Below are 27,997 nucleotides of genomic sequence, written 5' to 3'. Positions count from 1 at the left end.
TTTCGTCACTCCTGGCGGGACCCTTAGATCTGGGAGGTGAGATATTTTGTTCCCCAGGAGAACTGGCTCAGGTCTGCAAGTTCCCATACGGAATGACTGGAAAGGGCTTAGGTGAGGATACCGAAGGCCGATGGGGAGCTGGCGCCTTGGGCCCCTGCGGGCGGAGCGGCCTGAAAGGGGGAGGTTGTGTTTGGGAGGCCGAGACGGGAGGATCACGAGGTCAAGAGATCGAGACCATCCTGGCCAACATGGTGAAACCCCATCTCTACTAAAAATACAAAAATTAGCTAGGCATGGTGGCGCGCGCCTGTAGTCCCAGCTACTCGCAGGCTGAGGCAGGAGAATCACTTGAACCCGGGAGGCGGAGGTTGCAGTGAGCCGAGATCGCACCACTGCACTCCAGCCTGGCGACAGGGCAAGACTCTGTCCCCACCCTCCCCCACCCCTCCAAAAAAAGAGGGGAGGTTGTGAAATTGTCTGGGAGATAATAACACTGCGGCTTATGTGCGGATATGGGATACCTGTCACTGTGGGGGTTGTGGCTGTGTGTTCCCGTGGTGATGTGATTGTGTCTCTGCGACAGTGTGGGGTGCCTACGATTGTGCAGCTGTAATTGTGTGTTCCCTATGGTGTGTATGTGATTGTAACTGTTGCCGTGTGTGGCTCCTTGTGGGCAGGTGAGACGTGCATGTCGCCTTGATTTAAGTGTGACTGTCCCTAAATGTATGTGGCATTCTGTGTATGAGTATGGGGTCCCGTCAACTGTGCGATTGTGACTCCAGAACTCTGTCTCTAGGAAACCTCTCTGAGGTCTGGTCAGATTCCAACCCTGGACAGCAGTGAACACAACCTTTCCCCTGAGCCACTGGAATTGGACAGGATGCCCCATTCTCCTCTGATCTCCATTCCTCATGTGTGGTGGGTAATGGGGCTGGGGAAGAACTATTACTTGACTAATCTGGGTACCAAGAAAAACCTGGTGTCTCACAGTTACTCTTCCATCTCCCAATTTTACCTTTCTCCAGGTGTCACCCAGAAGAGGAGGAAAGAATGCATGATGAACTTCTACAAGCAGTATCCAAGGTGTGTTGGGGTTTCCTCTTTTTCTTCTGAAAATTCTTGCTTAATAAAGGAATGTCATTTAATTATAGGTCCCTATAATTTTCCCATCACAGAAAAGGATGGTTGCACCACTTATGCTTGCTGAATTTTCTTCTCAAATATTTATTCTGATTTAAAAATAAAAGGATGATTAATTTAGAGATCTCAAAAACACAGCATTACCAAGAAAAAATAAAATTTGACCACTCAGATAACTAGTGTTAATATTTTAATGTATTTTCATTGTTTGTCAAAAACCAAATTTTATTTCATTTACCATTTGATGTTCTACATTTTTGCAAAAAGAAGTGTCAGAAATATTCTCCCATGTCATCAAATGGTCTTGGGAAATACATTTTTGATGTTTGCAAAAACTATGGTATATAAATCAGACATGCCAGACTTTTAAATCCTCATTTGAATATATATCTGTACTTATACCCGCCCACCCCCACAGGTTTGAATTTGGGTTTCCATGATTAATAATAAAATTGAACATATTCCATATGTTTATTGGTTTTTAGTCATCTTTTGTGACATGTCAGTTCAAATCTTTACTCATTTTTCTCTTGGAATAGCTCTTATTGATTTGTATGAGTTATTTATGTAATCTGGATCTCAGTCCTTTATTGATTGTTTTCCTACTATTTGGACTATTTCATCATTTCCTGTAAGATGATTTTATGATAAGTTCTAATTTTTAAAAAGCTGAGTTTATCAATATTTTTTCTTTATGGTTAGTGCTTTTTGTATTTTTTTAAATAAATCCTTCCCTATCCCAAGGTCATGCAGATACTCTCCTATATTTATGCTTAAAGCCATAAGTTTCACTTTCATGTTTAGATATTTTATATAGTTGCAACTGGTTTTTGTATATGTTATGAGGTAGGAGTCAGATTCCCCCCTCCTTATTAATACCCAGTTTATCAATACCATATATTGGAAGATCTATTGTGTTCTCATTGGTCTTCAAATATACCTAGTGTCTATATGTGCATGGGTATATTTATGAACTCTTTATTCTCTTCCACTGATTTTGTGTATTCCTGTGCCAGTATCATACAGTCTTGATTAGCTCTTCTCCCTTGATGGTAATCTGCCTTGTCTTCCTCTGACTGTTTTGTTTTTGGCTTTCTGTAATTTTAGTGTAAGATATATAAATGTGTTTTATTTATCTGCTTGGGATTTGTAGAGTTTTAAAATTTATGGATGGATATCTATTATTAGTTCAGGAAAATCTTCAGTCATTATACCTTCAAAAAGCCCCCGTATCATTCTCTCCCCCTTTCCTTCTCAGGTTCTAACTAAACATATGTTAGAATTTCTTCTTTTCTGTGTCTTATCTCTTTTTGGTTTTTAGAGTTGATACTTATAGCTGAAATCAAAGCAAACAAAAGAACCTTGCCTCATCTCAGGAGGGGCAGTGGGCATGGCAGGCAATTGCAGAGTTTTTGGATTCTTCCTCCAAGTGATAATAAAAATATCTTTATTCAGTTTGTGTTTCAACACTTCTAATCTTGGGGAACTCACTAAATTGTAAGGTTATCCATTCACCAGGTGATCATTTTATCTGAAAATTAGAGGATACATACTAGGATAGAGGACTCAGAACAGTGACAATGTTTTCTCAAGGTGTAAATTTGGAACTCTGAGTGGGCCTACTCTCAATTTTTAAATTGTATGTGTTTGGTATAGATGCAGAGAAAATCAGGATAAGAATAAGTCTAAGTAAGTATTTTGTGTAAGGCCTTTCTATCTGAATTTCTTTTAAAGAGGACTGAGTCTTCCCTCTCCTGTGCCAAAGCCCAAATAGAATATCTGCTTCCCCTCTTGCATCAGTCTCTAGTTACACTTCTCATTTCTATAGAGAAGACTGTTGCCCAGTATTAATGGGAATAACTAGGGACATGTAGTATACTGTAGTAGACAATAAATTTTTATTTTTTTTGGGACAGAGTTTCACTCTTGTTTCCCAGGCTGGAGCGCAGTGGCATGATCTCGGCTCACCACAACCTCCACCTCCTGGGTTCAAGCGATTCTCCTGCCTCAGCCTCCCGAGTAGCTGGGATTACAGGCATGCGCCACTACGCCCGGCTAATTTTTGTATTTTTAGTAGAGATGGGGTTTCTCCATGCTGGTCAGGCTGGTCTTGAACTCCCAACCTCAGGTGATCTGCCCACCTCGGCCTCCCAAAGTGCTGGGATTACAGGCATGAGCCACTGTGCCTGGGGGACAATAAATTTTAAAAGAAATAAAATTTGTTTTCAGAAGTTAATCTAATGTTTAATCAGGAAATATTTGAAACATCAAAATATTTGAAAATTAGAAGTAAAACAAGGATATACCACATTACCAATGTTATTTAACATTGTTTTATAGATATTAACCAAAACACTTACATAAGAAAAAAAATTAGGTTAAAAATTACAAAAGAGGGCATAAGATTATCACTTTATAGATGATGTGACTGTGTAACTGAAAAACCAAATCTGCTTGTGATCAGCATTTTGAAATAAGCAGGATTCCATATGAAGCAAGCAAAAGAAAAATTTTTTCCTCATAATTTCTACTCTCAACCCTCTCTGTGGGTTAATTTTTTTGTTGCCCTGGATAAGAACTGGTACAGACTATAATTTTTATCACTCTTTGATGTCCTTTGATTGTTTTCAGTCAAAATCTAGTCTCGTTTTACTAATTACAACCTCTAGTTCACTGTAATAATATGTGAGTTTCATTTAAAGCCTCTTCTCTGAGCTCAGAATTGCTTCAAGCTTGCAAAGTATGAAAGAGGGACATAATTAAGCTTCTTGATTTCCTCGCCCTGAGCTTCTATTTCTCCTGCCTAAGTCAGTCTCTGGATCCTATGAGATTAGAGCAGGGGTAGGGAAGAGGAGGTAAGGAAAAGAAAAGTCTTTCTTGACTTGTTTTGGTGTTGATCTCTTTTGCCTTGATGGATGTTCAACACTCCTTTGTTAGGAGACACTATTAACAGTCTCTCAGAGAAGCCCCTGCTGAAACCTCTAATTGCATTTCCTGGGATATGCACAGCATGTCTTCTTGAAATGGCTACTTATGACATCTGTCATACACTTCTGCATTCTGTGATCCATTCCTTTGTTGAGGTCACTTTGTCCCTTTATTGGGTCCACATCTAGTCCAAAGAGGGAAATAGGTACTAATCTTTGTGCCCACTAAGCTCCAGAGAATACAGCAAAAATTATTCCAAAGTATCTCATCATTCTGCTTTGGACCCTGGAGTCTAAAGGGGCCCCCTTGCTTGTCCTAAGGTGAGGGAGAAGTACCCTCATTTCTCCTATCAATTGGGAATGTGTGTCCTTTTATAAACAAAATTTTTGGGACACTAACTGAGTGTCCTATAATTTAACTGAATTCTGACACTACCCAGAGTTAACATAGACCCCATTGGTTAAGAGGCTCAGTCCCAGCTGGTCATGCCTATAATCCCAGGATTTTGGGAGGCCGAGATGGGAGGATCACTTGAGGTCAGGAGTTTGAGAACAGCCTGGCCAACATGGTGAACCCACATCTCTACTAAAAATACAAAAATTAGCTGGATGTGGTGGTGTGTGCCTGTGGTCCCAGCTACTCAGGAGGCTGAGGCAGAAGCATTGCTTAAACCTGGGAGGCAGAGGTTGCAGGGAGCTGAGATCGCACCACTGCACTCCAGCCTGGGTGATGGAGTAGACTCAGTCTCAAAGAAAAAAAAAAAAAGACTCAGTCCCACAAGACTGTACCTGCTTCAGACACCAGCCACAAGTCTAAGGCACTGCACTTCTGCCTAGCCAGCCAAAAATTGAGAGGTTCCCGTAACTCTCCTTCGGGTTCAATAATTCATTAGAATAACATATAGAACTCAGGAAAGCACTATACTTATGATGATAGTTTTACTTTTTTGTTGGTTTCTTTGTTTGTTGGTTTTGAGATGGCGTTTCACTCTGTCGTCCAGGCTAGAGTGCAATGGCACAATCTCGGCTCACTGCAACCTCCGCCTCCCGGGTTCAAGAAATTCTCCTGCCTTGGCCTCCTGAGTAGCTGGGATTACAGGCATGCGCCACGACACCTGGCTATTTTTTGTATTTTTAGTAAAGATGGGTTTCTCCATGTTGGCTAGGCTGGTCACAAACTCCTGACCTCAGGTGATCCACCCGCCTTGGCTTCCCAAAGTGCTGGGATTACAGGCATGAGCCACCGCACTCAGCCTGATTATAGTTTTATTACAAAGGATACAACTAAGGAACAGCAAAATGGAAGAGATGCATAGGGCAAGGTATGGGGAAGGGCCTGCATATCTGGAAAGGGTCTTAAAAGTATTTTTGCCTAAGAAAATGTCTGAAATGAAAGATTCATTCAGTAGTATTTATATTGTGGAAATTTCTGCTACCATAAGAGTATAAAAGTTGAATTTGTTTATGTTAATAGAGAATAATTATGACAGTCTTATAAGAATTGTAATTTCCAAGAAACTTAAAGTATGCTGTTGTCTAAGTGATACTTTAAATTTATGTTTAACCCATTTTGCATTTTAAAAATTCAAGAAATGGGCCAGGCGTGGTGGCTCACACCTGTCATCCCAGCACTTTGGGAGGCTGAGGCAGGTGGATCACTTGAGGTCAGGAGTTTGAGACCAGCCTGACCAGCATGGTGAAACCCTGTCTCTACTAAAAATACAAAAATTAGCTGGGTGTGGTGACTGGCGCCTGTAATCCCAGCTACTCGGGAGGCTGAAGGAGGAGAATCGCTTGAACCTGGGAGGTGGAGGTTGCAGTGAGCTGAGATTGTGCCACTGCACTCCAACCTGGGCAACAAGAGCGAAACTCCGTCTCAAAAAAAAAAAAAAAAAAAAAATTTCAAGAAATGTTAAAAGACAAGAAAAATGGCAGGGCATTGTCCCACTACCCAATCCTACTCCCCTTAGGTGGCTACTCTTTTTGCTGTTTCTCTTAGCATTTTTCCTATATTTCTAATTAATATTCCTATATTGCTATTTTTTGATACATATTTTCCAGTGATTTCTAGGCAGGTAACTATGGATTGAGATTTCCCATACCACAGTCCTCATTTTTTGTCCATGCAATAGAATTATATCACAATTTTTCTTTTCTTTCTTTCTTTTTTTGAGACAGGGTCTCACTCTGTTGCCCAGGCTGGAGTGCAGCGGCGCAATCTCGGCTCACTGCAACCTCCGCCTCCCAGGTTCAAGTGATTCTCCTACCTCAGCCTCCCGAGTAGCTAGGATTACAGGCGTGCACCACCACGCCCAGCTAATTTTTGTATTTTAAGTAGACACGGGGTTTCATCATGTTGGCCAGGCTGGTCTCGAACTCCTGACCTGGTGATCCTCCGGCCTCGGCCTCCCAAAGTGCTGGGATTACAGGCATGAGCCACCATGCTTGGCTCATAATTTTTCTTTCAATCATTGCTATCCCTGTGATTAGGACCTTGCAGACATTGTTGCAGACATTAGGACCTTGCAGACAATGTGAGCCAAGTAAAACACCAGATTCTGGATTCTTTCTAATACAATTTGTATTTTTCTCAGAGCAAATTGCCTTGTTTCTTCTTTTGCCCGGTTTTATGTATGTGTCACTATTTTTTTCAAATTCTCTAACATTGCTGTCAGTTGCCTGTCAATATTTTCTACATGATGAAACATACTAGCTCCTTAGTTTTCTTTGGAGATGTCTTTCCTATAGTCCTCACTTATTCTGTTCCTAGATGCTGTTCTCTCAGTCTGCTGCCGGATGATGTTCTAGGATTTGCCTTTTATAATTATACTGGCACTTTCATCACCATTTTCATGTTAGTATTCCAGTTTCTTAATATAGTACCTTTTCTTTTTCCTAATTTACTCCCTAGTTTTGATGGAACATGTAGCCTAGTAGCTTCCTAAGAAAAGCCACATTGGAAGTACTTTTATCATTCCTTGCAGATTTAAAGTTGTCTTGATTTAATCTTCATAGTGGCTTAGTAATCTGACTGGCTATAGAATTCTAGGTCAGAATTTATTTTCCTTTATAATATTAAAGGAATTGCTTGGTTTTTTCTTATTTCAAATGATGCTATTGAGAAGTCTATTGCCATTCTGATTCCTGAAAACTTATGTGATCTGTGTTTTCTTCTGGAAGCTTTTAGAAACTTTCATTTTTGTTTTCCCCTGATATTCTGAATTTTTACTCCATGTATTATAAGGTGTGTTTGAAAGCCCCTCCCATTTTCCCCTCTCTTGGGGCATAAAGGGAAAGTGGGGAGGGGGAAGAAACTCACTAATTGAGCTGAATGCATGCTATTTCATATCACTGGAAAAGTCCAGTCTATTTGTATATCCCTTTGTACACAGGACGTATATCTTCTGATATGATAGGATTCACCCCCTTTAATTTTGCTTACTCTGTCCTTTCTTGCCACCTCTACCACCATCTTTTTCTTTTCTCCTTTCATTGTGAAAGCATGTTTGTTGTTTCAGGGGCCGGTGATGTTCAGGGATGTTTCCATAGACTTCTCTCAAGAGGAATGGGAATGCCTGGACGCTGGTCAGATGAATTTATACAAAGAAGTGATGTTGGAGAATTTCAGCAACCTGGTTTCAGTGGGTAAGGATAACTATTCCCCAAAATTCAGAGTGTGCCCTTGGAAGTGTCTCCTTTCTCCATTGTGAATTATTTGCTTCATGTAACCAGCTGAATTTCTGCTCCCTGTTCCCTAAGGAATGGTTTGAGTTAAAATAGAATGGAAGAGTTGGAAGTGGGCAGCTCCAATGGGCTGTGGCTGAAGCTTCATCTTCTCCATCTTTCTCCGGTCCTTCTTGTAGTGGCATCTCTTCTTTGATCACTAAGGGACTGGATCTGATTTCCGGGGACCCCACAGCGTAACCATGTCCCATGTCTTTTCTTGTGAACAGGACTTTCCAATTCTAAGCCAGCTGTGATCTCCTTATTGGAACAAGGAAAAGAGCCCTGGATGGTTGATAGAGAGCTGACTAGAGGCCTGTGTTCAGGTAAGTAAGAGATGATGGCTCAGGAGCAGGGCTATAAAGAGATATACTTCTGAGATGTTATCAGGAAGCTCCCTTTAAAGGCCCGAAGCCTCTTCCATATAAGCTATCCCACTTTTTTTTTTTTCTCATACTTTCTCCCTAGTCCAATATAGCAAGTACCTCCCTGGCTACAATTATGCTATAATTATTCTAGTCACATTTTAGTTTCATTCCTTCCTATGATACGCTACGTTTAGATTTGTATAACAGTAGACATTCCCACCCTGAGAAATAGATGTAAGTGCATATGTGTCTTTTTCTTTCCCTGTGCTTGTTTTCATTTTATCTACTTTCAGCTATTTAACATCTTTGACCAGTTTGTTCTGGATTTAAAAGCTCATTCTTTCATTTATCAAACATTTGATTATTTCTTACTTTAAAACAAAATTGAAGTATAACATACACACATAAAACTGCATGACTATGATTGCATAGTATGGTGAAATTGAGAATGGTGAAACCACTACTAGGACGATAAATAGAACATTACTAGCACCTCAGAACCCCTTCTCTGCCCCTTCCCAATCACCAGCCTCTTTTTCCTCTCCCAAAATAAATACCATCCTGACATTTGGCACCATGGATTCGTTTTGCCTATTTTTGAACTTTGTATAGACGCAATCACACAGTATTTAGTCTTTTGCCTTTGGCTTTTTTTGCTCAACATTATGTTTATGTGACATATCTATGGTGCTGCATATATCTGGTGTTAGTTCATTCTTATTGGCTATGTTATATTTCATTCTATGAGTATATACATATATATATATATATATATATATATATATATATATTTTTTTTTTTTTTTTGAGATGGGGTCTTGCTCTGTTGCCCAGGCTGGAGTGCAGTGGTGTGATCTCGGCTCACTGCAACCTCTGCCTCCTGGGTTCAAGCAATTCTCCTGCCTCAGCCTCCCGAGTAGCTGGAACTACAGGCCTGCGCCACCACGCCCAGCTGATTTTTTGTATTTTTAGTAGAGACAGGGTTTCAACATGTTGGCCAGGCTGGTTTCAAACTGCTGACTTCAGGTGATCCACCCGCCTCAGCCTCCCAAAGTGCTGGGATTACAGGCGTAACCCACGTGTCCTGCTTCATTCTATGAATATTTTTAAAATTATGCTTTATATATTATTAATTACTATAAGTGTCCTTCTGTTGACAGTTGGTTTGTTTGCAGTTTTTAGCTATTACACATAATGCTGCTGTGAACGTTCCTGTGTATAACTTTTGGTAAATGTATGTACACATTTCTTTTAGGTATATACATAGGAGTGGAATTACTGAGCAATAGGATATGTGTGTGTTCAACTTTAGTAAATATACCAATTTTCCAAAGTAGTTATACCAATTTGCAGTTCTACTAGCAGTATGAAGGTTACTATTGCTCTGCATTCTTACATTCTTGCCAGTTATTATTGCCAGGCCCTTTAATTTTAGTTATTCTGATGTGTGTGTTCTGTGACATGCCTGTTTAAGTTTCTTGGCTAAACTTAGTCCGTTGTCTATCTTTTTCCTGTTGGTTTCAAAGAATTCTTTTTATATTGTATGTATCAGCCCTGTGATTGGTTATACATGATGTAAATATCTCCCACGACTTTATACCTTGCCCTTTACTCTTTTAATAGTACCTTTTGATGAACAGAAGTTATTAATTTTAATGTGGTCACAGTTATCTTTTTCTTTATAGTGTTGCTTTTTTGTGTCCTGGATAGGAATCATTGCCTACCCCAAGGTCATGAAGATATTTCCTATGTTATATTCTAGTAGCTTTATTGTTTTACTTTTTCCATTTAGATCTACTTTCCTGAAGTTGGTATTTGTATGTGTTGTGAGGTAGGGGTCAAATTTCATTTTTTTTCCATGTGAATATCCAGTTGACTTCTTAGTGTTTAATGAGATGACTGTCCTTTTCCCATTCTATAGAGATAGAACTATATCTATCTTTTCCCCTATAGAAATAGGACTACCTTTGTCATAAATCAGGTATTCCTATTTCTGTGAGTCTCTCTGAATTCTGTTCCTTTGGCTTATTTGTCTATCCTTGTGCCAATACCACACTATATTAATACTGTAGCATGTAATAAATCTTATCTAGTAGAGCAAGTTCTCCTGCTGCTGCTTAGTCCTTTGCATTTTCATTGTAAATTTTAGTATTAGGCCGGGCGCAGTGGCTCACGCCTGTAATCCCAGCACTTTGGGAGGCCGAAGTGGGTGGATCACCTGGGATCAGGAGTTCAAGACCAGCCTGGGCAACATGGTGAAACCCCATCTTTACTAAAAATACAAAAATTAGCCAGGCGTGGTGGCGGGCACCTGTAATCCCAGCTACTCAGGAGGCTGAGGCAGGAGAATCCCTTGAACCAGGGAGGCGGAGGTTGCAGTGAGCCAAGATCACACCATTGCATTCCAGCCTGGGGGACAAGAGCAAAACTTAGTCTCACAAAAGAAAAAAAAAAAAAATTAGAATTAGCTTATATAGTCATTTGAAACTTAATCAAAATGCCAAGTTATTTTTTCATGAGAATATTAATATCAGTTTGTGGAGAATTAAGATTTTTAAATAGCAAGTCTTATAAAAATGTTTGACTTTTTAATTTTATACACTAGTCTGCTAGGTGCTGTACAGTTTAGAAAATGTGTAGGCTTATTAAGAAACTTGTTATCTAATGTAGGAGCTAGAACATTGCTGTAAATAATTTCTACAGAATAAGATTCATCAATGAGAAGATCAAATAGGAAGCTCAGAAGAAAGTTGTAAAACAGTCAAAAAATATGGAAGTGGAAATTGATCCAAGTAGAAGTTAATGGTTGGAGCCCTAGAAGTAGATGTTGTTACCTATGGAGTTAGCGTTGGAAATAGAAGATCCATGCGTCCCTTGAGAAAGAATTCTAGATTTAACAAAGCTCTAGGAACCTAGGGAGGAGTTTGTGAATCTTCACTTTTTCCCAGCTATCAGTTGATCTTAGCTGTCTTCAAGTATTTTTATTTCTGTCTCTCCTACCACTTTTCCTCCCTACCAACTTGCTAATTCACCCCCTTCTTAATCTTACCTTAACCTTGTACCTTTGTACTTGAAAGGTGGTCTCTGTTTATTCCTTTTTCATTTTAAAATAATTAATTTTCATTAAAGTAATATATTTACAGAGTTTGAAATCACAGTGTTATAAAGCTTATATTGAAAAACAGCAGCCCAGACCAGGCGCGGTGGCTCACACCTGTAAACCCAGCACTTGGGAGGCCGAGGCAGGCGGATCACTTGAGGTCAGGAGTTCGAAACCAGCCTGGCCAACATGGTGAAACCCCGTCTCTACTAAAAATACAAAAATTAACCAGGCATAGTGGCAGGCGCCCGTAGTCCCAGCTACTTGGGAGGCCAAGGCAGGAGAATCGCTTGAACCCAGGAGGTGGAATTGCAGTCGGCTGAGATCATGCAACTGCACTCCAGCCTGGGCAACAGAGCAAGACTCCATCTCAAAGAAAGAGAAAAAAGAAAAACAGCAGCCTGCTTTTTCACATATACATTCCTACCCTGACTGCCCCAGTCCCTCTCATCAAAGATAATACATTTTCAACTCTTACTTTCATTCTTCTGATACCTACCTTCAAATTTTGCATAGTATGTTTTGTCATTCTGTGATACATCAAACTATAAAAGTATTTCTTGATGTCTTTTTCTGATAGTTGAGGGCTGGTCTCTCGTAATCACTGTATGTATCTTGCCTATAGCAATATATTCATAGTTTATATCCTGATTACACAAATGTTGTTATAACTTTCCTGTTACCTACTTAATGTGCATCCCCATTGGTGTTATGCCTTATGTTTATTTGTATTGTAGTTTGTACTTTCTATTTTGATATCTTTGCTTAATAATAGTCACTTAGGAATGTTTTTACATATTCTTCCCAAGTTCAAATACTGGATTGAAAATAAACCCATCAAAACTGAGATGTCTTTTTTTATCTATCAGTTTTACATTTTGGAACAACTGGTTTTTTTAAGACAAAACTATTGTTTTTTTTTTTTCGAGACAGTTTTACTCTTGTTGCCCAGGCTGGAGTGCAGTGGTGCAACCTCAGCTCACTGCAACCTCTGCTTCAGCCTCCTGAGTAGCTGGGATTAGAGGCACCTGCCACCATGCCCGGCTAATTTTTTTATTTTTAGTAGAGACGAGGTTTCCCCATGTTGGCCAGGATGGTCTCGAATTCCTGACTTCAGGTGTTCCACCCACCTTGGCCTCCCAAAGTGCTGGGATTACAGGTCTGAGCCACCGTGCCCAACCTATAATTTCCTTGATAACAAAAGCATATCTATTACATTTCTGTTATGATTATTCCCAGATAGTCTCAACTACTCAAATTATAAAGAAAGATGTGGGAGGTAGGTAATTGAGAACTGTGATATATAAACATTTTAACAGACTCCTGACATGTGATACCACTCCCCCAATAGCCACCCACATTCCTTATAAGCCTTTATAAAAAGGACAGAAATGCCCTTTTGCACATTTGTGCCCTGCACATACTATAACTAAAATTACCCTTGACCCAAAAACAAAACAAAACAAAACCACATGTATTTATTTATATTACGCAAAGGTATAGCCATCCTTTAACATAAAAAACGAGGCATACATATTAAATAATAATGGCATATTTGTTAAAACTATTCTTAGAAATCAATGTTTTAATACCTTATGTTAGAAGTCATCCAGGTTTTCGAGGATTATCTATTAATTTTTCTTACTTAATGTCCATTTTCTTAAAGTTAACTAAAAATCTTGACTACTGTATTTAAACTGACACACTACAGAGCAACACAGTTACTTTTTTTCTTCTTCTTCTTTTTTATTTTTGAGACGGAGATTCGCTCTGTCGCCCAGGCTGGAGTGCAATGGCGTGATCTCGGTTCACTACAACCTCCGCCTCCCGGGTTCAAGCGATTCTCCTGCCTCAGCTTCCCAAGTAGCTGGGATTACAGGCGTGCGCCACCATGTCCAGCTAATTTTTGTATTTTTAGTAGAGACGGGGTTTCACCATGTTGCCCAGGTTGGTCTCTAACTCCTCATCTGAAGTAATCCACCCGCCTTGGCCTCCCACAGTGCTGGGATTATAGGCGTGAGCCACCGCACCCGGCCCAACAGTTACTTGGATGTCAAAAAGTCTGACAGAACTATAATTTGATTTGGTTTAACACATAATTGTATAGTTTTTATTATTTTATTTTATTTTATTTTATTTATTTTATTTTGAGACAGAGTCTGGCTCTGTTGCCCAGGCTGGAGTGCAGTGGTGCATCTTGGCTCACTACAACCTCCACCACACCCGCCTCTCCCAGGCTCAAGTGACCCTCCCACCTCAGTCTCCCTAGTAGCTGGGACTACAGGTGCACGGCACCATGACCGGCTAATTTTTGTATTTTTTGTAGAGATGGGATTTTGCCATGTTACCCAGGCTGGTCTCGAACTCCTAAGCTAAAGTAATCCGCCTGCCTTGGCCTCCCAAAGTGCTGGGATTACAGGCGTGAGCCACAGCACCCGGCCTAGTTTTTATAATCTTAAAATTTACATTTTGCACTGATAAAATCAGGAGGAAGATGTATAGCTATTTTTAAACCAGAATTATTAAGCCAGTCTTTTTAAAAATTTCTGTTTTTGAGCTAGCAGTTCTTGTGAGGTTGTGGGGTTATTTTTGCGGGGTGCGGGGGGGTACTTGTTTTTTTTTTTCTTTTTTTTTGCAATTTTATAACTATTTGATGTATTTGACAATCAGTAATTAGTTCTCATCCACATTGACTGTCTGTAGATTTTTGAAAGTGGTAACAGATACATAGATAACCAAAGTATAGAGCTTATTTGGTGAATCTTCATCTCCATTACGTATTCTGGACAACCGCACATGGATTCGTTATGGGACATTCCTTATTCCTTTGGCCCAGACAGCTTTGTTGAGCCTGGTATCAGTGCGCACATCTGGAGTTCCCATCTCCTTCATGGCAAATTTCTGAATCTCTTTGAGTGTCCGAGGGGCACGCTTCTTGAAGCCCACTCCATGGATGCACTTGTGCATACTGATGGTGTATTCTCAGGTCACCACCTTGTGGATGGCAGAACGGCCCTTTTTCTTCTCACCACCCTTCTTTGTGGGAGCCATTCTGCCGGATCCAAGTTGGAAAGACTTGTTTATTTTTTAAGGCTAGCACATTCAAACTACTAGAAGTTTTCTGTGACTGTCTTTGCACTACAATCACACACTTGGATAGCCCACAAAGCTGAAAATATTTGCTATCTTATTCTTTATTTAAAAAGTTGCCCAACCCCTGCTCGCTATGAACCAGAGTAGCGCTCCTTTAATTTTGTTGTTTTATTTTCAGCTTTATTAAGGTATAATTCACATACCATATAGTTCACCCACATAAAATGTACAATTCAGTGATTTTTAATGTAATAGAGTTGTATAACCATCACCATAATCAATTTTAGAACATTTTTATCACCTCAGAAAAATCCCTGTACACTTTAGCTGTTATTCCCACCCCCTCCAGCCCCAGGCAACCATGAGTTGATTTTCTCTATGGATTTGCCTATTCTGGACATTTCATATAAATGGAATTGTACAATATGTGGTCTTCTGCAAATTCCCTATTTCATAACTTAATGCTTTTCAGGGTTCATCCGTGTTGTAGCATGTATCAGCATTTCATTCCTTTTTATTGCCAAATACTATTCCATTTTATGGATATACCACATTTATCCATTGATCAGTTGATGGACATTTGGGTTTCCTCTTTTGGGCTATTTTGATTAATGTTGTATGAACATGTCTGTAAGTTTTTGTGTGGACATAAGCTTTCAGTTCTTTCAGGTTTCTACCTAGGAGTAGAATTGCTGGGTCATATCATAACTCTGTGTTTAGCCAATTGAGGAACTGCTAGACTCTTTTCCAAATCGGCTACACCATTTTACATGCCCACCAGTAGTGTATGATGGTTCCAGTTTCTCCACATCATTTGCTAACACTTGTTATCTTTTTTTTTTTTTTTTTTTTTTTTTTTGAGACAGTCTCGCTCTGTTGCCCAGGCTGGAGTGCAATGGCACAATCTTGGCTTACTGCAACCTCCGCCTCCTGGGTTCAAGCAATTCCCTTGCCTCAGCCTCCTGCATAGCTGGGATTACATGCTTATGCCACCACACCCAGCTAATTTTTGTATTTTTAGTAGAGATGAGGTTTCAATATGTTGGCCAGGCTGGTCTTGAACTCCTGATTTCAAGTGATCCACCTGCCTCAGCCCTCCAAAGTGCTGGGATTACAGGAGTGAGCCACCACACTTGGCCTGGTTGTTTTTTATTTATTTATTAATATTTATTTTTAATTTTTTGGGTACATAGTAGGTATGTATATTTATGGGTTACATGAGATTTTGATACAGGCATGCAATGCTTATATCAGGAGAAATGGGATATCTATCACCTGAAGCATTTATCCTTTGTGTTACAATCTTATTGTACTCTTTTAGTTTTTAGGGGAATTTTTTTTTTTTTTTTTTAAGACAGAGTCTCACTCTGTCACCCAGGCTGAAGTGCAGTGCTGCAGTGCTGTGATCTCTGCTCACTGCAACTTCTGCCTCCCAGGTTCAAGTGATTCTCATGCCTCAGCCTCCCAAGTAGTTTGGACTACAGGCACGTACCACCACGCCCAGCAAATTTGTGTGTGTGTGTGTATGTGTGTGTGTGTGTTTTTAGTAGAGAGAGAGTTTTACCATGTTGGCCAGGCTGGTCTTGAACTCCGGACCTCAAGTGATCCACCCACCTCGGCCTCCCAAAGTGCTGGGATTACAGACATGAGCCACCACGCCCAGCCTCTTTTAGTTATTTTTAAATGTTCAATTAAATTATTTTTGACTACAGTCACCCTGTTTTGCTAGCAAATACTAAGTGTTACTCATTCTTTCTATTTTTATATGTGTTTAAAAAAATTTTTTTATATGAACCTTTTTTTAAAAATTATTGTATAAATTCTAGGTGTACAACATGATGTTTTGATACACATACATATTGAAATAATTACTATAGTTAAGCAGATCCTATCAAATAACTATAATCTTTTCTTCTTTCTTTTTTTTTGTTTAGGGTAAGAGTACTTAAAACCTACTTTCCTGACAAATTTCTAGTATACAATAGAGTATTACTAACTATAGTCCTCCTGCTATACATTAGATTTCTCATGAGCTTTTTTTTTAGTTTTTATCAATACAAATTATACATATTTATGGAGCACAAGCAATATATTGATATATTCATACAACATATAAGGATCAAATCAAGGTATTTAGATACCCATCACTTTGAATATTTATCAATTGTTTTATACATACATATATATATATATGTATTTTTTTTTCTTTTACTAATAGAATGTGCCCAGTGTCATTTTTTGTGTATGTGAGAGAGTTTCACTGTCAGCCAGACTGGAGTGCAGTGGCCTGATCACAGCTCACCGCATCCTTGAACTCCCAGGCTCAAGTGATTCTACCACCTCAGCCTCCTAAGTAGCTAAGACTGCAGGTGCATGCCACTATACCTAGCTAATTTTAAAACTGTTTATAGAGATCGGGGGGGGGGGGTCTCCCTATGTTCCCCAGGCTGGTCTTGAACTCCTGGCCTCAAGTGATCCTCCTGACTTGGCCTCCCAATGTACTGGGATTACAGTTATGAGCTGCTATGGCACTGCTATTAAGTCTTTTTGCTTCCTTGTTAATTCTGGATATTAGTCCCTTCTCAGGTGAAGAGTTTGCAAATATTTTCTCCCATTCTACAGGTCTCTTCACTCTGTTGATTGTTTCCTTTGCTGTGCAGAAGCATTTTAGTTCAATATAGTCCAATTTGTCTATTTTTTTGTTGTTGCCCCTTATTGAAAATATCTTTGAGGTCTTATCTAAAATATATTTGCCTATTCTTCTGAAGTGTTTCCCCTATGTTTTCCTCCAGTAGTTTTATAATTTGGGGTCTTATAGTTAAGTATTTAATTCATTTTGAGTTTATTTTTGTATATGGTGAGAGATACAGTCTAGTTTCATTCTTCACTATATGGATAACCAGTTTTCCCAGCACCATTTATTGAACAGCATGTCCTTTCCCCAATGTCTGTTCTTGGCACCTTTGTCAACCATCAGTTGACTATAAATACATGGATTTATTTGTGGGTTCTCTCTTCTGTTCCATTGGTCTTTGGGTCTATTTTTATGACAGTACCATGCTGTTTTGGTTACGACAGCTTTGTAGTATATTTTGAAGTTTGATTCTTCCACTTTCGTTCTTTCGCTACAGATTGCATTGGCTATTTGGCATTTTTTATGGTTTCCTACAAATTTTAGGATTTTTTTCCTGTTCATGTAAAAACTGACTGGCATTTCAGTAGGGATTGCATTGAATCTGTAGATTGCATTGAATCTGTAGATTGCTTTGGGAAGTATGTTCATTTTAGCAATAGTTCTTCCAGTGCATAAGCATGCAAATATCTTTTTATTTGTTTGTTGTCTTCAATTTCTTTTGTCTGTGTTTTGTAGTTTTCCTTATAGAGGTCTTTCACTTCATGGTTAAATTTATTTCTAGGTTGTTTTTTGTAGCTATTATATTAATAAATGGGATTGTTTTCTTGATTTCTTTTTCAGCTAATTCATTATTGTGGATGTATAGAAATCCTTTTTTTTTTCCTTTTTGAGACAGAGTTTCGCTCTGTCTCCCAGGCTGGAGGAGTGCAATGGCATGATCTCAGCTCTCTGCAGCCTCCACCTCCTGGGTTCAAGCAGTTCTGCCTCAGCCTCCCACGTAGGTGGGACCACAGGTGCCTGCCACCACACCTGGCCAATTTTTGTATTTTTAGTCAAGACAAGGTTTCACCATGTTGGCCAGGCTGGTCTCAAACTCGTGACCTCAAGTGATCCACCCACCTCGGCCTTCCAAAGTGTTGGGATTATAGGTGTGAGCCACCGTGCCCAGCGTACTACTTATTTTTGTATATTGATTTTGTATCTTGCAACTTTACTGATTTCATTGATCAGTTCCAAGAATTTCTGGTGGCATCTTTAGGTTTTTAAATATATATAAGATCATGTCATCTGTAAAGGGACAGTGTGACTTTCTATTATCCAATCTGGATGCCTTTTATTTCTTTCTCTTGCCTGATTGCTCTGGATAGGACTTCCAGTACTATACTGAATAATAGTGGTGAATGTGGGCTTCTTTATCTTGTTCCAGTTCTTAGAGGAAAAGCTTTCAGCTTTTCCCCATTCAGTATGGTGTTAGCTGTACATTTGTCGTATATGGTCTTTATTATGTTAAGGTATGTTTTTTAATGCCTAATCGTTGAGAGGTTTTTATAATGAAGAGACGTTGAAGTTTATCAGATGTTTCTCTGCATCTATTGAGCTGATCATATGGTTTTTGTCCCTCATCCTGTTGATCTGATACATCATGTTTATTGATTTGCTTATGTTGAGCCATCCTTGCACTTTTCAGGAAAAAACACTTAATCGTTGTATATTATCTTGTTGTTGTATTATTGGATTTCATTTGCTAGTATTTCATTGAGGGGTTTTGTGTCTATGTTCATGAGGGATATCACCTCTTTTTGTTGTTGTTGTTGTTGTGTCCCTCTCTGGTTTTGGTATCAGGGTAATGCTGGCCTTGTAGAATGGATTAGGAAGAATTAACTTCTCTTCCATTTTTTGGAATAGTTTGAGAAAAATTGAGGTTAGTTTTTTGTAATTTTGGTAGGATTCAGCAGTAAAGCCCTTTAGTCTTGGGCTTTTCTTTGTTGGGAGACATTTTACTATTGCTTCAATCTCATTACTCGTTATTGGTCTGCTCAGGTTCTTCTGCTCTGTTTCTTCCTGGTTCAGTCTTGGTAGGTTTTCATGTATCCAGGAATTTTTCTGTTTCCTCTAGGTTATCTGATTTGTTAGCATATAGTTGCCTGTAGTAGTCTTTGATGATCTTTAATTTCTTAATTGACCCAATGGGCATTCATGAGCAAGCACATTGTTTAAATTTCCATTTATTTGTGTGGTTTACAAAGTTTTTGTTATTGATTTCTAGTTTTATTCTAGTGTAGTCTGAGAAGATACTTGATATGATTTCGATTTTTAAAAATTAGTTATAACTTGTCTTATGGCCTAACGTATGGTCTCTTCCTGGAGGATGTTCCATGTGCTGATGGGAACAATGTGTATTCTGCAGCTGTTGGATAAAATGTTCAGTTAGTGTCTGGTAGGTCCATTTGGTCTAATGTCCAGTTTAAATCCAAAGCTGTTGATTTTCTGTGTAGATGAACTGTCTAATGCTGAGAGTGGGATGTTCAAATCCTGTACTATTATTTTATGGGAGTCTACCTTTTTTTGTTGTTGTTTTTTTGAGACAGAGTCTAGTTCTGTCGCCCAGGCTGGAGTGCAGTGGCACAATATTGGCTCACTGCAACCTCTGCCTCCCAGGTTCAAGCAATTCTCCTGCCTCAGCCTCCTGAGTAGCTCGGATTACAGGTGCATGCCACCACGCCCAGCTAATTTTTTTTTCTTTTTTCTTTTTTTTTTTTTTTGACAGTCTTGCTCTGTTACCCAAGCTGGAGTGCAGTGTTGTGAACCCGGCTCACTTCAGGCTCCGTCTCCCAGGTTCACACCATTCTCCTGCCTCAGCCTCCCGAGTAGGTGGGACTACAGGTGCCTGCCACCATGCCTGGCTAATTTTTTGTATTTTTAGTAGAGACGAGGTTTCACCATGTTAGCCAGGATGGTCTCAATCTCCTGACCCCGTGATCTGCCTGCCTCGGCCTCCCAAAGTGCTGGGATTACAGGCATGAGCCACCGTGCCTGGCCACGCCCAGCTAATTTTTGTATTTTTAGTAGAGACAGGGTTTCGTCATGTTGGGAAGGCTGGTCTCGAACTCTTGATCTCAAGTGATCCTCCCGCCTTGGCCTCCCAAAGTGTTGGGATTACAGGCATGAGCCACCATGCCCAGCCCTATCTCTCTTTTTAGATCTAATAATATTTGCTTATATATCTGGGTGCTGCAGTGTTGAGTGCCTATAAATTTAGAACTTTATATCCTCTGGCTGAATTGACCCCTTTATCATTATATAATGACCTTCTTTGCTTCTTTTGCAGTTTTTTACTTAATGTCTGTTTTATTTAAGTATGGCTACTCTCACTTGCTTTTGGTTTCTGTTTGTGTGCAGTATTTTTTTTTCATCCCTTCACTTTCAGTCTATGATTTTATATATAAAGTGAGTTTCTCACAGCCAGTATATAGGTGAGTCATATTTATTTTATCCATTCAACCAGACTGTATCTTTTAAGTGGGGAATTTGACTGTTTACATTCAAGGTTATTATTAATAGGTGAGGATTTATTCCTAATCTGTTAATTTTTTATGGTTGTTTTATATCCTTTTTCTTTCCTCTTATCATTTGGTTTGATGGTTTTATGTAATGGTTACATCTGAGTCCTTTCTCTTTCCATTTGTGTATCTGCTCTACCAGTGAGCTTCTTATTTTCATTTGTTTAATGATGGTAGATATGTCTTTTACTTCCAGATGTAGGACACCCTTTGCCATTTTTGATCGGGCCACCCTAGTTGTGATACATTTTCTCTGGGAAAAACTTTCTCCTTCATTTTTGAAGGATCGCTTTGCTAGGTATAGTATTCTTGGCTGACAGTGTTTTTTCTTTTAGCACTTTGAATATATCATCCCATTCTTTCCTGGCATGGAAGGTTTCTGCCAAGGTATCTGCTACTAGTCTGATGAGGGTTCCCTTGTATGTGACTTGACACCTGAGGGTTCCCTTATATGTGACTTGACACCTGAGGGTTCCCTTATATGTGACTTGATGCCTTTCTCTTGCTTTTTTTAGAATTCTGTCTTTGACTTTTGACAGTTTGACTGTAATGGGCCTTGGAAAACCTTTTTGGATTCAATCTATTTGGGCATCATTGAGCCTTCTGTATCAGGATGTCTATATTGCTTACAAGACTTGGAAAGTTTTCAGTTATTTTGTTAAATAAGTTTTTATGCCTTTGCCCATCTCTTCTCCTAGAATACCCAAAATTTGAATATTTGGTTGCTTTATGATGTCCCATATGTCATCTAAGCTTTCTTCAGTTTTAAAAATTATTATTTTTTACTTTTTCTTCCTGGATTCTTTTAAAAAACCCCGTCCTCAAGTTCAGAAATTCTTTCTTCTGCTTGATCTAGTCTATTGTTGAAGCTCCCAATTGTGTTTTTTATTTCATTCTTTGAAATTTGTCAGTTTCAGACTTCTGTTTGGTTCTTTTTCGTGATATCTATCTGCTGAATTTCTCATTCAGATCATGAATTGTTTTTTCTGATTCTTTTGGTTTTTATCCATGTTCTATTGTTTCCCACTGAGCTTCTTTAATATCATTATTTTGAATTCTTTTTCAGGCACTTGATAGATTTCTTGTTTGTTGGAATCTGTTGCTGGAGCATTATTGTGTTACTTTGGAGATGTCATGGTTCCATGCTTTTTCATGTTTCTTTTATCCTTACATTGATATCTGTGTATTTCTTGTTATGGTCATTTTTTCCAATTTTATGGATTTGTTTTCATAAGTAAAACCTTTTTCCTGTAGATGTATTTATAGTGTTCGTTGGGTAGGTTGCTTTGGCTTTGTTATAGGTGGATGCAGTGGTATAATCTCCATATGATTTCTCTGGCTGCAATCAGTGTCAGCAGTGTCTGTGAGTTCCTCAGTGGCTTAGGGCTTGGTTGTTAGTGGAAGCTGTGATGAGGCTTTTCTCATTGTTAGCAGGGCCAACAATGGTGATAGGATGAGGGGTATGCCAGGCAAAGGGGAGATCCATGTGGGAAGGCCCTGAGGGGCAGGGAGAACTTGAGGTGCTTGAAGGACTGGGGCTTCTTGAGCAAGTGGAAGTGGAGTATAACACAAGGTTGGAGAGGTAGGCAAGAGCCTCATTATTGGAGTCTTCTTGGTAATTACCAAGGAGTTTAGATTTTCAGGAGGGCAAAGTGAGACCAAATACCACACCAGGTGCTGAATGGATTAGAGGGTGCTAGAACATACTGGGGAGACCATTAGGAGATTCCTGTAGTGGTCTAGGAAAGAGGGGATTCAGTAATTAAATGAGGACAACTTTAAGAGATTTTTAGGGACTCACCCAGACTAAGTTTGGCCAATGATTGTGTGGAGGGAAGACTTAAGATAGTCTAGCTGGCTTTATTTTGATGTCTTCAAGCCATTTCATTTGCCCAATATCTGTTTTTGCTATGACATTTTTTCATAATAATAGCTACCAATACTGAGTGCTTACTTTATATCAGATTATTTATATACGTTATTCCTCATCTTTTTAGCAATCATAAGTTAAGTGTCAGTCCCATTTTAATAAACAAGGAAAAGAGGGCTCAGAGGTTGCCTTAAAGCATAGAACTGGGGCTCACGGTTTATATGTTGACATGGAGTTCCATTCTTCTCATAGAGTACATTTCATCCTATCTTAACTCTCTTGTGTCTCAAACTTGAGCCGCCTTCCTTCTCAGTCACTGCTATGACTTGAATTATTCATTTCTTTCTCCCAAGGTCAACATCACAGAATTCCAGAGCAAATTATTTTCAGTGAGTCCCTAGCCCATATCATGCTGTATGCACAGAAGAGATGTACCTGTCTACTCTTCCCACCAGTTGTGTTCAGCATATTAGATTTGTTGGAGGCTGGTGATTTGCCAGTTTACCATTGCACAGTCACTGAACTCCACCCGCCCCCGCCATTTAAACCTTTCAACACATTTATTATTCTTAACAGTCCTTTCATGTAGGTCTGACAGTTATCTACGAATTGCAAAACATACAGTATCATACTCTGTGCATGTGAGTATATGTTTATGAATGTGTATATAATTAGAATCTCTCACGCATGGTGCATGCCCTGGAGCAGAGGCGGCATCCTGCTGGCCTGTCCTCCTCCATGGCCCTCCAGCTTAACCCCTGCCTGGGCATGCTGATGGCCTTGCAGTCGGAGCTCCACAAGCTGTACAACGAGGAGACACAGAGCTGGGTCTCAGGCAGCGCCTGTGGGGGATCTGGGGTGGGGGCAAAAAAAAATTTTTTTTTTAATTAGAATCTCTCTATAATATGGAGGATGGTGCTGAACACTGTGTATTCACCAAGGCTTAAGGTGACTCTGGTTCAGACCAAAATTTGAGGATCATAGAGGTCATCTACTTTCTGAATCCACATCCTTAGCTTCTTTTATTACCTCTCCTAATGTCTGTGCTTTTCTTGTCAGTTTTACAGATTGCCTCTCCACCTTTGAAAACTGTGTAATTTCTCAGATATTCTTTTCAGTTTAATTCTCCCATTTCTTTTTTAGAAGTTTTAACTTGCCCAGAATAGGAAAATTTATTTGCCTTTGTATTTTCTTTCAGATCTGGAATCAATGTGTGAGACCAAAATATTATCTCTAAAGAAGAGACATTTCAGTCAAGTAATACTTACCCGTGAAGACGTCTACTTTTATTCAGCCCACATTTCTTATTCCACCTCAAAAAACTATGAGTGAAGAGAAACCATGGGAATGTGAGATATGTGGAAAGACCTTTAATCAAAACTCACAATTTATCCAACATCAGATAATTCATTTTGGTGAAAAACACTATGAATCTAAGGAGTATGGGAAGTCCTTTAGTCGTGGCTCACTCGTTACTCGACATCAGAGGATTCACACTGGTAAAAAACCCTATGAATGTAAGGAATGTGGCAAGGCTTTTAGTTGTAGTTCATATTTTTCTCAACATCAGAGGATTCACACTGGTGAGAAACCCTATGAATGTAAGGAATGTGGAAAAGCCTTTAAGTATTGCTCAAACCTTAATGATCATCAGAGAATTCACACTGGTGAGAAACCCTATGAATGTAAAGTATGTGGAAAAGCCTTTACTAAAAGTTCACAACTTTTTCTACATCTGAGAATTCATACTGGTGAGAAACCTTATGAATGTAAAGAATGTGGGAAAGCCTTTACTCAACACTCAAGGCTTATTCAGCATCAGAGAATGCATACTGGTGAGAAACCTTATGAATGTAAGCAGTGTGGGAAGGCCTTTAATAGTGCCTCAACACTTACTAACCATCACAGAATTCATGCTGGTGAGAAGCTCTATGAATGTGAAGAATGTAGAAAGGCCTTTATTCAGAGCTCAGAACTTATTCAACATCAGAGAATCCATACAGATGAAAAACCATATGAATGTAATGAATGTGGGAAGGCCTTTAATAAAGGCTCAAATCTTACTCGACATCAGAGAATTCACACTGGTGAGAAACCCTATGACTGTAAGGAATGTGGAAAGGCTTTTGGTAGTCGCTCTGACCTCATTCGCCATGAGGGAATTCATACTGGTTGAATGACAGTAAAGTAAGACCATTTTGTTAACCTTTATAATAATTTTTTTAAAACAGGTAATGAGAACAAATTAGGATACACATTATCAAAGGTTCTCCTATGTATTCGTTTTTAAACGATACGATAACAAAGTACCAAGTACCAAAACCTTGGTGGCTTAAAACAAGAGAAATTTATTCTCTCACAGTTTAGAGCCTGGAAATCTAAACTCAAGGGTGCTGATAGTTTTGGTTCCTTCTGAGGACTCTGAGGATCTGTTCTATGCCTTTTTCCTAACCTCTGTTAACAGCTGGCAGTCCTTGGCTTTCCATGGCTTTTACATACACCATTCCAATCTCTGCCTCCATCTTCACATTGCATTCTCCCTGTGTATCTCTGTGTATGTCTTTTATTTGGACACCAGTCAGGTTAGATTGGGGTTACCTGGTGACCTCATCTTAACTTGATTATATCTGCCAAGACCCTGTTTCCAAGTAAGGTCACATTTACCGGTACCAGGGGTTAGGACTTCAGCATATCTTTTTAGGGGATACAGTTCAACCCATAATACCCTGTTAGAATGATTTTGTCTAATATATTTGTAATTTCCTTTTATACATAAGTTGTTAGTCAAATTTATTTTATTTTATTTTATTTTGAGACAGAGTCTCGCTCTGTTGCCCAGGCTGGAGTGCAGTGGTGTGATCTCAGCTCACTGCAACCTCCAGCTCCTGAGTTCAAGCGATTCTTGTGCCTCAGCCTCCCAAGTAGCTGGGATTACAGGCATGCGCCACCATGCCTGGCTAATTTTTTTTTTTTTTTGTATTTTTAGTAGAGACGGGGTTTCACCATGTTGGTCAGGCTGGTCTTGAACTCCTGACTTCAAGTGATCCGCCCGCCTCAGCCTCCCAAAGTGCTGGGATTACAGACGTGAGCCACCGCGATGGCCAAAACAGACTTTATACCAACAAAAATTAAAAAGGACAAAGAAAGTCATTTATAATGATAAAGGATAAATTCAACAAGAAGATAAAACAATCCTAAATATGTATGCACCCAACACTGCAACACCCAGATCCATAACACAGATACTACTAGACCTAAGAAAAGAGATAGACAGCAATACAACAATAGCAGGGGACTTCACCACTCCATTGACAGCACTAGACAGATCACTGGGACAGAAATCAACAAAGAAACTCTGGACTTAAATTGGACTCTACACCAAATGGACCCAACAGACATCTGAAGAACATTCTACCCAACAACCACAGAATATATACTCTTCTCTTCTGTGCATGGAACATTCTCAAAAATAGGTCATATGCTGGACCACAAAGCAAGTATCAATAAATTTTAAAAAAACAAAATCATATCTAATATCTTCTCTGACCATAGTGGAATAAAACTAGATATCAATACCAAGAGGAACTCTCAAAACAGATACATGGAATTTAAACAGCTTGCTCCTGAATGATTGTTGGGTCAATGATGAAACTAAGGTGGAAATTTAAAATTTTTTGAAATAAATGAAAATAGAGACACAACACATGAAAACATCTGAGATACAGCAAAAGCAGTGCTAAGAGAGGATTTTATAGCATTAAATGCCTACACCAAAAAGATAGAAAAATCTCAAATGAATAGCCTAACGTCACATCTCAAGGAACTAGGAAAAAACAAAACAAACTCAACCCAAAGCTGGCAGAAGAAAAGCAATAACAAATATCAGAGCAGGCGAAAATGAGACTGAGAACAAAGGAATGCAAAAGATCAATAAAAGAAAAAGTTGGTTCTTTGCAAAGATAAAACTGACAGACCACTAGCTAGATTAACCAAGAAAAAAAAAAGATTCAAATAAATACAATCAGAAATGATAAGGTGATATTATAACTGATAACACAGACATATAAAAAATCAGCAGAAACTATATGCACATATTAGAAAACCTAGAGGAAGTGGATAAATTCCTAGAAACCCATAACCTTCCAAGATTGAACCAGGGAGAAATAGGAATCCTCAACAGACTACTAATGAGTATTGAAATTGAATCAGTAATAGAAAAAAATCTTGCAACAACAAAAAGCCCAGGACCAGACAGATTCACAGCTGAATTCTACTAGACATGCAAGGAAGAACTAGTAACAGCACTATTGAAACTATTCCAAAAATTATAGGAGGGAATCCTCCCTAACTCATTCTACAAAGCCAGTATCATCCTGATACTGAAGCCAGGCAAGGATAAAACACACAAAAAAACTACAAGCCAATATCCCTGATGAAAATAGACACAAAAATCTTCAACAAAATACTAGCAAACCAAATCAAACAGTACATAAAAAAGATAGTAACAGCACAGTCAAGTGGATTTTATTCCTGGGGTATAAGGATGGCTCAACATATGCAACTCAATACATGATTCATCACATACACAGAATTAAAAATAAGCCAGGCACTCACACCTGTAATCCCAGCACTTTGCAAGGCCAAGGTGGGCAGATCACCTGAGGTCAGGAGTTTGAGACCAGTCTGGCTGACATGGCGAAACCCTGTCTCTACTAAAAATAGAAAAATTGGCTGGGCATGGTGGCAGGCACCTGTAGTCCCAGCTACTTGGGAGGCTGAGGCAGGAGAATTACTTGAACCTGAGAAGCGGAGGTTGCAGTGAGCTGAGATAGTGCCATTGCACTCCAGCCTGGGCAACAGAGCAAATTGCTTGAACGTGGGAGGTGGAGGTTGCAGTGAGCCGAGATTATGCCATTGCAGTCCAGCCGGGGGGCAACAAAGCCAGACTCCATCTCAAAACAAAAAACAAAAAAAAATCCTATTTAGTACAAGGTACATTATTTAGGTAATGAGTACATTAAAAGCCAACACTTTCCCCACTACAATATATGTGTATGTAACACAACTGCCCTTGTAACTTCCTAAACCTATAATTAAGAAACAATAAAAGGCAAATTAAGAATGCTTTTTTAAAAGGTGGGGGCATTATGCTAATAAGTTACTGTGGATTTCAGAGTGCAGAGTAGAAAGATCACAATTTAGTGTGGTAGGTGGGAACAGAAAATGGGTGTATAAATTTTATTGAAGTTAGATCTCTGGGTTGAGGAATGATGTGGGAGTACTGGATATTGTAGAGGCAGATATCATCAGGGCAAGGAGATTAAAGATTTTTGCATTGACGGTTTCACACTATATTGTGGTAATAACACTGTATGTGTTGGGAGATAGAACAGGAAACATCTTCCCTGGAATATGTATACTATTAAATGTTTTATCAAACTTTTGATCAAACAAGACAGGAGCACAATTTATAATTTCATTTCTATTTCTATGTTATGAGAAACTGATCATTTATTCAAATGTTTAACAGGCATGTTCATGTTACTATAAACTCTTCTGTTTCTCCATCACGTTGTTGGTCA

General features: G+C 39.1%; 2 protein-coding genes across 2 annotated transcripts in view; one reads left to right on the top strand and one right to left on the bottom strand.

Annotated features, from left to right (window-relative positions):
- Nucleotides 1-13: 13 nt before the first annotated feature.
- Nucleotides 14-27,982, top strand: ZNF829 (zinc finger protein 829). The gene is given in 7 exon segments (XM_055369153.1): nt 14-111; nt 797-918; nt 1,026-1,083; nt 7,586-7,712; nt 8,021-8,116; nt 23,614-23,692; nt 23,694-27,982. Coding segments are annotated over 6 exon segments (1,296 nt in total). The 5' UTR covers nt 14-111; nt 797-880; the 3' UTR covers nt 24,592-27,982.
- Nucleotides 13,744-27,997, bottom strand: part of LOC101151317 (large ribosomal subunit protein eL31) — a 47,534-nt gene continuing 33,280 nt past the window's right edge. The window contains 1 exon segment of the mRNA XM_063701851.1: nt 13,744-23,268. Within this exon segment, the coding sequence (XP_063557921.1) occupies nt 13,931-14,308 (378 nt within the window). The 5' untranslated portion in view covers nt 14,309-23,268 and the 3' untranslated portion in view covers nt 13,744-13,930.

This window comes from Gorilla gorilla, chromosome 20 (genome assembly GCF_029281585.2).
Source record: "Gorilla gorilla gorilla isolate KB3781 chromosome 20, NHGRI_mGorGor1-v2.1_pri, whole genome shotgun sequence".
NCBI classification, from domain to species: domain Eukaryota; kingdom Metazoa; phylum Chordata; class Mammalia; order Primates; family Hominidae; genus Gorilla; species Gorilla gorilla.
The sequence above is the reverse complement of the archived record's forward strand: the minus strand, read 5'-3'. Positions and strand labels throughout refer to the sequence as shown.